Source organism: Monodon monoceros, unplaced genomic scaffold, assembly GCF_005190385.1.
Source record: "Monodon monoceros isolate NGI ecotype Baffin Bay Population unplaced genomic scaffold, NGI_Narwhal_1 Super_Scaffold_18, whole genome shotgun sequence".
NCBI classification, from domain to species: Eukaryota; Metazoa; Chordata; class Mammalia; order Artiodactyla; family Monodontidae; genus Monodon; species Monodon monoceros.
The window spans coordinates 44,242,635-44,257,064 of record NW_021703774.1 but is presented as its reverse complement, the minus strand read 5'-3'; the positions used below and the strand labels follow the sequence as shown (position 1 = coordinate 44,257,064).

The following is a 14,430-nucleotide window of genomic DNA, read 5'->3' as shown; positions in this document are numbered from 1 at the left end:
TTGTATTCTGGTCTGGAACTATAATTCCCACAGTTGCTAGTGTTAGAATTCTACTTAAATGGAGTCAACACACACCATTTTTCTTTGGCTTCTCCATTCTTGAGTTTTTATTTTGATTCATCTCTTGGTTGCCTGAACTTTGTTCTCATGTAAGTTATTTTTGTTTAGTTATTTTAAAATAGTGTCATCAGTACTGTTATTTTTCTGGTACTTCTGGGTTAGGCTGGCTCTTGCCTTATACTTGAAGAACAATCGAATGGTTATAAAATGCCTGCAACATATGTTCTTTCCTTCAGAAATCTGAAAAGACTATTCCACACCCTTCTTGTTCATTAAGTGTCACCTTGGCAAAGTTTCTAAGACTAGTCTGATCTTTTGTACCTTGAAGATGACTTGTTCCTCCTATACCTGTATGTCCACATGATTCTTAATTCTTAAAATTCAGCAAAAATATTCCTGATTCCCAATGTCCAACTCTATCCTACTGCCTCTCACTAAACTCGATTATCTAGATTCCAAACTCACAGCACATTAGCAGCAGAAAAACAGAACAGAGGTCAGGAACACTAAACACATGGTGAACACAAAGGGAAAGATCAAAAATAATTTTTTTAAATTAAAGGGCTTCCCTGGTGGTGTAGTGGTTAAGAATCCGCCTGCCGATGCAGGGGACACGGGTTCGAGCCCTGGTCCGGAAAGATCCCGCATGCCACGGAGCACCTAGGCCCATGTGCCACAACTGCTGAGCCTGCGCTCTAGAGCCCACGTGCCTAGAGCCCGTGCTCTGCAACAAGAGAAGCCACCACGATGAGAAGCCCCGCACACCACAACGAGGAATAGCCCCCACTCGCCGCGACTAGAGAAAACCTGTGCGCAGCAACAAAGACCCAATGCAGCCAAAAATAAATTAATTAAAATTTTTTTTAAATTAAAGTAGACTAAATACAAAAAGCACCGCAGACTGCAATCCTTCAGGTATTTTAAAAAGTTTTGTGCTCTACAATGATTTATTTCCTGAGGAAAGGATTCCAGGCAACAAATGTTTTGATATAATTAGAATCCACATGCAGCTACTAAATTCTGAATTCAATATTTCATAATATTAATACTATATATTTTTAGTATAAATTCCTAATTACTTTTACATGTGTCTTTTAGATGTCAAGTTCCTAACTACTTTTTCAGTTAATTCCAATAGAACCGTGATTTATCAGAATGCACAATGTTTTTATTGCTTTATAGTTTTGTTTTTGTTTTTACATCTTTATTGGAGTATAATTGCTTTACAATGGTGTGTTAGTTTCTGCTTTATAACAAAGTGAATCAGTTATACATATACATATGTTCCCATATCTCCTCCCTCTTGCGTCTCCCTCCCACCCTCCCTATCCCACCTGCTTTATAGTTTTATATCTAACACATATAAACAACACTTAGAAGTAACTCAAGATAAATAATATTTTTTAAAACTTGCTGATATATTTTGCAAGGTACTTTGTAAGAGATCATTCAAATGTTAATCTGATTGTAAAGAGCTCTTGACTTTTTAAACCGCTGCTCATAAAGCTTAATACTACTATTTTTAGGGTTTTGCAAAACACTCACAAACATACACAAACACCTTTGTCTGAAATAAACTCAAACCCAAAGCTCATCCAGGTAAGAAAAATATTAATAGCAACTGCAAACCAGAATAATCAAATAAGGGAGTTTTGAACCAGGTGTAAAAATACTTTATGTCCCCGTTTCAACATTAACGATAGAAACAAAACCACAGCCTTTTCTTTGGGTTAACCACAAAGCTAGCTACAGTTGGTTTGCATAAATTCAGAGAAATGCATACATGGCACATAAACAGCTGTATTACACTTCAAACATCCTGGCTATTTGAGGTTACAGTAATGCCTTCTCTTCACAATGTATTGCCAAAACAAAGGATAAGAAATTCATACTGCTATGACTCAGAGCCAGAAAAAAAAAACCTTTAAAAATTATCACTCAAAATAAAACTCAGGTGATAAAAGAGTCCTATATCAATTAAGTAGAACAGGTGCCTAGCTAAAAGTAAGAGCAAAAACATAAAATAAAACAAAACATAGTAGACTCTCCACATCAGATTCTAAATTTACTGCCACTTTGATATAACTCTGCTTCAAAACACTCAAATCAAAGTGGCATCCAAAACTGACTTTTTAGTAAAACCAATTCCAAAAACTAGGCAAAGGGAAGAGACTTTATTCTACTAATAAGACAAAAGTATTATTTATAATAGTGAGTTATTGAAGATATCAAATCTATTTAATTTCCCATAAAGTTACATACATTTCAAATGGTTTATTCCAGATCCTTACTGTTAAACACCTCCCTCCTTGAGGCAGGTAAGGTATTCCTTCCTAAAATAAAAACTAAATGATACTTAATAAAAGATAGATGTATCATATATTGATAGCATATGCTAATTACTGATTGAACTTGCATAATTTCTCAGTTCTCTTTTCACTCCAAGTCAAATTTTCCTTTTTCCTTTTGTTCACTATTTATACTCACTTATTAAACCATTTTTCAGGTGTTAAGGATTCCATTTATCTAAACTATTAAATTATTAATACTTCTACATTGAACATATGATCCTTGGAGGTAACATATTTTCTGGAATGTTTCACAGCGCTGAGGAGAAATAAGTAACAAAACTGCAGTTGTCTCATAAAATTTTAAATTAACCACAACTGAGTAGAGTGTTAGCATGCTTTAAAAGTTTCTAATCAAAATACGATGAGAACAAAAGTTTCCAAATTCTTCAATATATGTTAATCAATTTGGTTTTGATCAATGATAAAGTTAATTGAACTTATGAAATAATATTATATGAAATAAATAATAAATAATGTTATAATGAAATAAAGTTCTGCTACCAACAGATTGTTTTAGGAAGATTGTTATCAATAATGCAGAAAAAGCATTTGACTTAATTCAGTAAATACCCTGTGATGATGAAAATTCTCAGCAAACTAGAAATAGAAAGGAACTTAATATAGAGCATCTATGAAAAACCTACAGCCAATATCATACTTAACAGTGAAAGGCTAACTGCTTTCTCCATAAGATTAGGAATGAGACAAGGATCTCACCACTTCTTTTCAACATAATACTGTAAGTCCTAGCCACTGCTATAATAAGAAATAAAAGGCACATAGTTTGGAGGAAGGAAGAACGAAGAGTCTTTGTTTGCAGATGACATGATTGACCATGTGGGAAATCCTAAGGAATCTACCAAAAAAGCTACTAGAAATAAGTGAATTTAGCAAGGATCTAAGGTTATCAGAAAAAAGTTGTATTTCTGTATAACATGGACAATTGGAAATTAAAATTTGAAAAACTACCATTTACAATTGCATAAAAAATGTGAAATAATTATGAATAAATTTAACAAAAGATGTGCAAGACCTGTACACTGGAAAGTACAAACCATTGCTAACAATAAGAACTAAATAAATGGACAGAGACATCATGTTCATGGATTGAAAGACTTGATACTGTTAAGAAGTCAATCTCTCCAAATTGATCTATAGATTTCAACATAATCCCAATCAATAGCTCAATAGGCTTTTTTTTGTAGAAATTGACAACATGATTCTAACATTTACATGGAAATGCAAAGAACCTAAAATATTCAAAACAATTTTGAAAAAGAACAAAGCTGAAAGACTTACATTGCCTGATTTCAGGACTTAATATCACGTAACTCAAGACAGGGTGATATTGATGTACAAATAGATATTTACCAGTGGAAAAAAATACAGAGTCTACAAACAGATCCATGCATATACAGCTAATTGATTTTACAAAGGTGCCAAAGTAATTCAGTGGGGCAAGGAAATACTTTTTTCTACAAATAGTGCTGGAATAATTGGATATCCACATAGAAAAAATATATATATAAAGAAACCTTTACCTCACATCATATATACAAACATTAACTCAAAATGGGTAATAGATCTCATTGAAAAAGCTAAAATTATAAAACAGCTAGAAGAAAACAAGAAAATCTTTGTGACCCTGGGCCAGGCAAATATTTTTTTAGGTAGGCTATAAAAGAGATGAATCATAAAAGAAAAAGGATAAATTGGGCTTGGTCACAATTTAAAACATTTGCACTTCAAAAGACATTAAGAAATTAAACGGCAAAGTACAGACGGGGAGAAAATACCTGCAAAACACAGATGTGATAAAGGACTGATATCCAGAAAATATATATCTCTTATGACTCAGTTATAACAGGACAAATGACCTGATTTTAAAATGGCAAGAGATCTGAACAGATGTTTCACCAAAAAAAGATTTACTAAGCACATGGAAAGATTTTCAACATCATTAGTCATCAGAAAAAAATCAAATTAAAATCACAACAAAATACCACTACACACCCACTAGAATGGCTAAAATTAAAAAGACTGAAAATACATAGTGTTGGAGAAGGTGTGGAGCAACTAAAATTCTTATAATTGCTTGTGTGGAATGCAAAATGTTACAGTCACTTTAGAAAAGTTTGGCAGTTTCTTATAAAAAGTTAAACTTAACCTTCCCATATGACCTAGCAATCCCATTCCTAAGTATGAAAATGTATGTCCACATAAAAATTTGCATTCACAAGTTCACAGCAGTCTTTTAGTAATAGCCAAAGACCAGAAACAAGCTAAATATTTATCAACTGGTGAATGAATAAATAAACTGTGTTCTATCAAATCAACGAATACTACTGAGCAATAAATAGGAACTACAATATCTCCAACAACATGGACAAATCTCAAAAACAGCACGCTACAGGAAAGAATGTGAACCAAAACACTACATACATATTTTAAGATGTCACTGATATGAAATCCTAGAAAAGGGAAAACTAGTGACAAAGAGCCAATCACAATGGTTGCTAGAGGTCAGAGGTGGAGAAAAGGAACTGACTGCATAGGAGCATGAGGAAGCTTTTTGGGGTGATGGAAATGTTCTAGATCATAAATGTGGTGGTGGTTAAACAACTATATACAACTGTCTGACTCAGAACCATGCATTTGAAATTGGAAATCTTTTTCTCTATAAATTCTACCTAAATAAATAGAAAGACCTGGTTCTATTAAAATCCTACATGGAATATCAGAGTGTGATTTAAAAAAACAAAAACTATGAGAGGATACTAGAGAATTTCTTAAGTCGTTTTGGCAGGTTTTTAGGATGTTCTGTAAGTAGAGGCCAAGGAACAATCGTTAATAAAAGGTAGTCCTACAATCGTCTATGCAAAAAAATGTACATACATTTATATCTTCCCTCCTCCCAACTATTAATATCACTTCTAAACTACTTTATTTACAGAAGTACTCTTTTTGATGAAGAAACTATCAAAAAGAAACATTAGGTACACAGTTTCAAAAAGGAAATATGAAAAAGTTCTAGAGATGGATGGTGATATTTACACAACAATGTCAATGTAATTAATGCCATAGGACTGTACACTTAAAAAGGGTTAAAATGGTAAATTTCATGTTATGTATATTTTACCACAATAAAAAATGTTTTTAAAAAATTAGAAAAAAAATAATTCTAAGAAAACTTACATAAATCTAGAAATCCACAAGAAAGTTACATTTTAAAACAGTTCCTTTTATTTAAATGATAAAGACTGATCTCTTTCTCTGAACTGTGCACTCACAAAATCAAGCTTAAAAGTGGTTATTGGTATGATGCTACTAGTTAAAGGAAACTGTGCTTACCAACGATTTTAGAGTTTATTTATAATGTTTAGGGCTCTACCAAAGTAGTTTCTGCTTATAACAGTGAATAATTGAGTTATCTACAGTAGACAGGAAAAACATTACAAGACAAAGATCAGATCAGAGAGCTCAGATCCAAAATGGTTATTTGGTGGCCTAAATACACGTATTTTGTCATCTAAATTAATCTGCAAACAGACCTCAGCACAAATACTAAAAACATGCTAATAGAAGCCCTAAAGTAGCTGTGGTCTAAGGTAAATAAGGTCACTCAAGAACTGCCAAAACAAACATCTAATTTCATGCTATTTGGGGAAAAGAGAAAGCCATCTGTGCAATTCATTGTGGATAAACTGCAGTCTAATTGGGGCTAGAGATCTGTCAAGTACAGTTGTTACGATTGTCAGTACTTATGCTATTAATTGATAAAATCAGAAAATTCCTGGATGTAACACCAAGAGATGGTAGAGATGCAGTAATCTACCTAAGGCTGGCAGGGCATTGTTATTGAAAAACAGCATTAACAGAACCTGGGGAGTCATTAAAAAAAAAAAAAAGCTCAAAGCCTGCATGCCTAGAACAAGGAAAGAATGAGTGTGTTTGAAGAAAGTTCTATGCACAATCTGGGGAATGAGTTCTGAGTTAAAGCCTCGACAAATTTTAGGAGGGCAATTTCAATCTCAGGTAGAGAATGAATTACTGGTAGCAGTGATGGTAGCAGCAGCAGTTGGTAGCAGTAAACTCTTACACAGTGCTTCCTATTTGCTGGACACAAGTTCTAAGCACTTTAATTGTATTAACTTGTTTAATCCTTGCAACAACATTGTGAGGCAGGTGAACCATTTCAGAGAGATGAAGAAATACAGGGAGATCTGGTAACTTTCCCATTGTAACCCAGCTGGTAGGTGGCAGAGCCACCTCAGGGTGTCCTGCTTCATTTCCAGAGTTCTTGCTCTTAATCATATTATTTTGCTTGTCTTTGGAAAATAACAGTGTTTTCCCGGGAACCAAGAAAGTTAAAAGGAATTGCTGTAATTGTATACTAGACTGGAGAGAAATATTTTTAAAAACTAGTAAGAAATGAAAAGTTTTCAACATTTATTAAATGCCTACCACGTGCCAGGCATTTTACATTTTAGCATAGGAGGCAACTGACTACACCAAAGTAAACAGAGTTATAGATCCCCAAATTTACCATTAACTTGTATTTTTAATAAAATTTACTAAATGATTTCTTTGATTTTAAAAGGCAAAGATATATCACAATAATCAAATGCAAAAAACAATCCGATTACACCTTCACAAGAATTCAGTTCAGTTCTTTCAAAACCAAAAAACCAAAACATAAAACATTTATGTACCAGGCATGATGCTAGCTAGGCACAGGCACAGAAGATGAATTTATTAAAAATTAAAGAAAATGGTCTCTTGTTCTCAAAAATCCTAGAATCTACAATAATCCTTTGTACTTATCCCCATTTTACATAGGAAGACACTGCTCAGGGGGATTAAATGATCTGTTTAGGGTCCAAGCTAAATAGCTGAGATAGGATTTGAACTCAAACCCGTCTCACTATAAAACCTATATACACTTTTACTCTACAGCAAGCTAACAGTGTTTCTGAGTATAGGAACTAGAAAAAATTTTCAGCTGACTTCATATAACAAGTACAGGGCACCTGGTCTCTGTTTAATATTTTAGAACTGTTTCATGTTAGTTGAGAACTTGAAAAGGGGAAGTGTGAATTCTAGACTAAATCTTGGGTTACAAACCTCACATAAGTTGAACATAGCACAAGTACATTGCAAGAGTCACTCATGTTGTAAAACAGTTGAATATTTTAAAATACATATTGCAGTAGACTGCAGGTGGGTGTGACTCCACTGGAAAAATGGAGAGGGGTGTTAATTCCAGGAGTTTCCAGTCTTTGGAATTGAAATCCCTCTCTTTTAGATCTTGTAGGCAGGTGGGTATAATAGAAAGTTACCCAGTTAGGGTCCAATAAATAGGAATTGGACCAGGAAGTCCTCTGAGGGCTGCCCTTGGTACCTGCTCTGTCAGAAACCCATTTCTATAGTAGGAAAAAATGTACTGATATAACTTTCAGCTGTTTACCTAATAAGGAACAAGATGTTAAAGATACCGTGCTTTACAAAGAGAGGATCCTATTCAGAGTGAGATGTATTGAATTAATCCAGCTGTACACCACTGCATTCAACTTTGGAACGAAAAGTATGCATTTATGACATGGCTTAGGTTTGAGGGTGTATCCTGGACCCACTTGGCCACCTTAAAACTACTAGCTTAGATTTGTTAAATTATGCTTTGCCCAAACTGAATTAACCAGGGATAAATGATTTTGAAAGAAATGTTAAGGGAATGGCTGAGTCTCGAGAAATGAATTCAAAACTGTGTTTTCAACATGGTTAAAAATACCTGAAACTTCATCTCCATCATGTCCTAAAAACATTTAAGAACTCAGTATGTGCTCTTAAAAACTGTACAGTATAAAAGGGAATAAGAATTATCAAATATAAGACATGTTTAAAAAATACAAAAATGCATAAAAGCATATGTACTTACATGTTCATAAAGATAATGTCAATATATAAAGATTTTTGGGTAATAGAAAAATAGACTCAGAATCAGTTGAAAAATTCTTAAAGCAGAATCAATTAAAGTTAGTGCTCTGCCAAACTTTTCCCAACTACATTTTATAGGCCTTAATCATAAAAGAAGATCTGCTGACATAACAAGGCATAAGAAGTAATTCTCAGAATAATTTGATTAAACTCTTCAAAATTACACAAATTTACATGTAAAATTATGTTTTGAACTCTAAAATTTGCTGGCTAGTTATCTTTTAAAAATTATTATCACTATGTTTTTGCAGTTTAAGATCATTTTATTGAGTGGCAAGAGGTGGCCAGGGCGGGGGAGCAGCTACAGATGTCCTTCCCCACCTCCTACCCCTGTACTATAGGGGGATTAAATTTTTAATTGTGGTTCAAAACATGTAACAGAAAATTTACCATCTTTAAGTGTAAGTTTAGCAGCGTTAAGTATATTCACCATGGCGCAACAGGTCTCCAGAACTTTTTCATCTTGTAAAACTGAACTTGCTACTTCATCTCAAGTGAGCACTAAGACATTTTAAAACAATATGGATCAGCATATCTAGAAAGCAAAATATATTCAAATCAAGGCATACTATGAGGATATAATTTGGACAGAAACTAGGTGACAGTTTGACTCTCTTAAGCAATTGTTTTTTTCAGAGTGAATAAAGTAATTTTGTAAATAGTTTTTTTTTTAATTAAGAGAATCAATTTCCTTAAGGCCAGAGATAACATCTTATTCATGTTTACATCCACCTTAACTATATATTTAATAAACACTGTTGATAGCATCAAAGGAAACTATTTAAATACAAAGTTTCATAATCTAATTCAATTTATTCTTACCTATTCAATAAATTGGTTCTCTAAGAACCACTATCAGGAATACTCTGTTAGTCTATGTTTGTACTATTTTTTAAAAACTTCCTTAAAAAAATTAATAACAACTTTTTAAAGGAAATAAAACATATTAATTCAGGTTTTAAAATTCCCAGTTGACTGTGCTCACATAATAATCAGCTCTCATAAATGGTATATAAAGATAAGCTTTCTACTTACCATGTAGTTACCGTAAGCATGATCAAACATTTCCAGTACTTGATTCCTAATTTTAAAAGAGCAGAAATGGGAAAAAGTTAAGTATATTCTATTTATTGTCTTTCAAAAAGTTAATGCTCCTTCATAAACATATACCAATAAAAAACAAAAGAAAAATTTAGTTAGGAAGGAACACAAACAGGGTCAGGAAATACACCCATGTTAGTAGGCAAGCTTTCACGAATCACGCAGAGATGAGCCAAACTTTTCCTATTCTAGCAATTTATGTAAAAGTCATTTTATAATATTTCCTAAGAAAACTGCTGAATGATACATGCCATGCAGAGAAGAAAATCTGATGATGAAAAACAATTACCTCTTAACAAAATTATTTAACATAAATGTCTTGAAAGGGGAAAATATTGAAGAGACCCAAAAGAAATAATTGTTATCATTTATTGCTTATACTATACATTCTACCAAAAGAAAGGGGTTGGTGTGTGTATTGCTATGAAATAACGATACTCTATGAAGCCTCTGCCTTTCCCCTTAAATGAATAAGATCACTAATGCCTAGTTTAACACATTTCTGTTTATGTCTGTCATATTTCCAAAAGATACATTTTATGATGTACCTTTGGCTCCTTTAAAAAACTTTGTCAAAAGTCAAATAAACAATATTTACCCCTGATATGAGAAAACTAATTCTCGAAAAGAGATCTGTGTATTTTGGCTAACTCTGTTTCTCAAAATCCCCAAAATGACTGTGTAAAATGGAAATTTCTGATCCCCACGCCAGATTTACTAAGTCAAAATCTGCAAGATTGGGACCAAGGAATCAGTCTTTCAATTAAACACTCTCAAATTGGGGGAGTGAGGGTTATAGGAAAAACTGCAAAAAATGTTACGGCTAGGCAAGGCCAAGTCTCTCAATAATTAGCAGAAGAAAAATATTTTAATAATCTTTTATTAATTCTTACTATTATTCCCAAAGTTCCAATCACTAATGGCAAGAATTGAAGAGAATATTAAAGAAAATGGCTGGATATATTTTTACTTTACCTCCTGTTATATTGCAATTATCATTTTAAAAATTGTAATCACGGATGATGAAATACTGGTAATAATATAGCTAGCAGACAGAAAAGGACTAATTTCCAGATCCTGGCTATAATAACCAGCAGAATCAAGTACACTCAAACTTGTGAACTGAACAAGCTAAGTCCTGACAACTTTTTACAAATAATAATCATTTAAAAACACCTAATCATTAACAAGGTGATAAGTCACTTTGCCAAAACACTAATTCTTTATATGTTTATATGTATGATAGAATATGGATCAAGTTATCTCAGAAAATTACAGAGTATCTCAAAAAATCCTTCTAGACTTTTTTTTATTATATTGCAGGTGATAAAGAGCTCTCAAATTAGCTAATAAACAAACCAAAAAAAAGGAGCCAAATTTTCCCTTCAAGCACTGATATCAATAAATGGAATATGGAAATTCTCTTTTCCTTCCCCTGAAATAGAATTAATACAAAATTGTTGTCAAGAAGTAAATTTCTGTAACTGGTAATAGTAGGGCCTAGACACGTGTATTACAGGTAACATAAGCTTTAACTTGTTAACCCAACTTTGCAAGCATTCAAGCTTCAAGACTATGAATAAATCACGACTGCAAACAAGGACACATTATTTTCCAATCCTTACATTTATGCAGCACATGATCATCAAATTTCACAACAAATACTTCAAAGTGAGGTATTTAATATCCAGTTGAGCTCTCTCTCTTTCCTAACTACACATATAAGTCCTAACACTCATTTAAATACAGAATGGCAGAATAATTACTATATTATATAGAGATTTTTTTTCTATAAGGTTTTATATCTATTCAACAACTGGATAAAAATGTATTGGAAATTAGATCTATAAATCAGCTTTTTCTATAGTTACATTGCTTGCCAACATGCTACAGAAATTGAACTGTTTTATACTTCATTTTTTAAGTAAAAACATTAACAACTTTTGTAACATTTAAAACACAAAAACAAAAAATGAATTCCAGGAAGTATAAGACTACATATAACCAGGTAAATAATTCCATAAACTATAAACTGCAAGCAACCGAGCAATTGCTTACTATTCATGATAATTTCAGTCTTTATCATCAGTTTAGTTTGGGCGGGGGGTAGGGAAAGGGATAGGCATTTTGTTTTTTATCATAAATCATTATTTGGATTTTCAAAAAAAATTGTACAGGTAAACCTAATAAATCATAGTTCCGTTTCCTGAAAATTCCTGGATGAGAAAGCAGTCAAGCAACGTGTATTTGTGGTTTGTAGCTATAGACTCTTATTCTACTCTTACCCTAGAGTAAGGCAATCTAAATTAACAAGCCTAAATAACTGTAACTTCACTTTCATGAATGATCTCAAAATTTGAGCTGAAATCTCAAGCCAATTTGGTTGGAGCTCTACAGTTAAAAATTTATTTTGGTCAAAAATGAGTTATCCAATGACTTTTCTTCAAACAAAAATTTTTAACAAAAAAAGGAGAAAGGGGAGTTGTGATCAAATAAAAATACTTGCTGTCCTTAACAGACTTGAAGCTTCTCTCTCCAAGTCTTATGGAAGTGTAGCAGAGTGGAGTGAGCACAGGCTCTGAAGTCATACAGACCCGGGTTTGAATACTGGCTCCAACATTTACTTAGCTCTGTAACGTTGAACAAGTCAACCTTGAGTCTCAATTTCCTCATCTGCAAAATGGGGATCGCATCCACCTCATTAAGAAGTAGAGAGGATTACAGAGATAGTATATGTAAAGTGCCTGGCACAGGGTAGGGTATTCAGTAAAGCAGTTATCAGTGATACATTAAATTCACAAAGAGAAAATTTAAGACACTTATTAGAGTTTACTGGTAATTTTGTTTTGATAACTGACACTTTAAATTTTCCAACAAGTGTCTTTTATTGCTATTTTATTTAAAAACTAATACAAGACTCTTGCAACAATTTAAACAATATGGAAGTCTGTATATGTCGATAAAATAAAACCTGATGGTTTGACCTCACCTCCATTGTAACTCCAGGAGGTAGTCATCTTTCCATGTTTTTCTGAGCTTAAACAATTTCTTCTCCGTTTTTTTGTGTTTTTTTAAAAATATGGGATACTACAGATAGTATTCTACAGCTTACATCTTTTTGGCCTTGGGAGTATATTCTGGGTAGCCTTCCGATGACCTAACTCCTCCTTAGTATCTGAATATTATTCCATAATATGGATGCTCCAAGGAACAGCTCTGTTCTTTCAAAATGCACATCCCTGTACACCTATCTCTACTTTAATAGTGCTTTTATTTCTGTAGGATAGATTCCCTGAGATGGGATTAATGAATCAAAGAATACATACAATTTAAATTTTAGGAGACTGTCAATAAATTACAGCAATTTACACTCCCACCAAGTTTCTTCTCATACCTCAACTATCCAGTCAGTACTCCATCCACGTATTGTGTTTTGTATTTACCAGCCTGATGGCAAAAAACCCAGCTATTTCATTGTTTTAGTCAGCATCTCTCACATTTATGAGGTTGAGTAACTTCATGTTTATTGACCATTTGCATTTCCTCTTGTGTGAATTAACTCTTCACACCCTTTGCCCATTTTCTACTGGTTCTTGGCTTTTTCCTTATTCATTTGTGGGACCTGGTGTGTATTAGGAACACTTACTCTAAATTAAATGCTGTACATATAACGTATGATTTTATGACTTTCAAGACTGATAAAACTACTTTGAGTAAAGTGAATAGGTATATTTAATTGAGGCTTTTGAATACTACCATCAAATATTGTTCTACTATGAAAATGCAGTGCAAAAAACCACTGCAAGGAAATAGTAAAACGTGTAAAGTTCAAGTTCCAATGAACGCCCCCTATTCCGTAACAGGTGTAAACATGATTTCCTTAACTGCTGTGAGATCAGCAACATTTCCCACCTGGGAGCTCACTTGTGCAAGAAATCTAACCACGTCTCTGATGAAAGGCAACCTCGGAACTCTCGCGCGCAGGGAAACGGTGTGTAGCCCCCTTCACGGGCCAGTGACATGGCAGCCGCGTTGACACACCGCGGCTGGCCTTAAGGAGCCTGCACGTGTCACAGACGGCCCGGGCGACACCCCGACAGTCCCGCGAGGTAGCATCGCGGGCGGCGACCCCCACTTTCCCGGACCCTGTCCACCCCGCCAGGGTTCTCTCGAGGCAACAGCCGTCCCAATCGCGACAGGAGAGGCCACTGGGCGCCCGGGTCGCAATGACAGGCACCTCGCCCGTGGTCAGCCTCACGAGGAAACCCACCCCAGGCTTCCAAGCACCCTTACCCAAGCTTCTGTTTCTCCTCCCTACTCATGGGCGAGGCCCCCGCCGTCCACACGGACGTGGCCGACACGAGGCAGAGCGCGGCCGTCGCCGCCACCAGGCTCCATGGCGCTCGCTGGGGGACCGAGTACCCAAAGCCCCGGCCGCCGCCGGCTTCGCTCATGGCCCCGCGGTTCCGCGCACGCGCACGCGCAGCTGCTACGCCCGGCCGGTGGGACACATTGCCGGACGCCGGTGGCAAAGGAGCTGCGAGCCGTGTCGAGGCCGGGATGCGGAGGAACGCGAGCGTCCGCCGTCGCCGAGCTGCTTCCCGAAGCCACTGAGCCGGTCTCTAGCGCCAGCGCTGCCACCGCCCTCCGCTCTCAGCAGCCCAGAGCACCTCCCCCAGCTTTCCGGTGTCGTAGTCTAGGAAACCACCTCCCCAAACGCTACTTCCGGGTAGGGCCCAAGACGCTGAGCCTCAAGGCCAATAGGGGCCGGATCGGAGAGGGGCTGGCCCGGGGGACAGGAGAGAGCATTGGCTGGGAGAAGTGAGACGTGGACAAAAGGCGGGACCGGGGATGGACCTTTCGCCTCGGCCATCCTCCGACCCGTGAACTTGAGGCCTGAAAACTACCGCTCCCAGCGTGCACT

At 35.5% G+C, this 14,430-nt stretch overlaps 1 protein-coding gene across 4 annotated transcripts in view; it reads right to left on the bottom strand.

Moving 5' to 3' along the window:
• EDEM3 (ER degradation enhancing alpha-mannosidase like protein 3) overlaps positions 1-14,222 on the bottom strand; it is an 89,798-nt gene extending 75,576 nt beyond the window's left edge. For 2 of the 4 annotated variants that reach the window (XM_029229064.1, XM_029229066.1), the window contains exons 1-2: positions 13,800-13,960; positions 9,441-9,486 (exon numbers count right to left, since the gene is read on the bottom strand). In XM_029229064.1, coding sequence (XP_029084897.1) covers positions 9,441-9,486; positions 13,800-13,960 — 207 coding nt within the window. Of the gene's footprint in view, positions 1-9,440; positions 9,487-13,799 lie in introns of all 4 variants that reach the window. The other 2 variants (XM_029229067.1, XM_029229065.1) reach the window with 2 other exon arrangements.
• Positions 14,223-14,430: the final 208 nt, after the last annotated feature.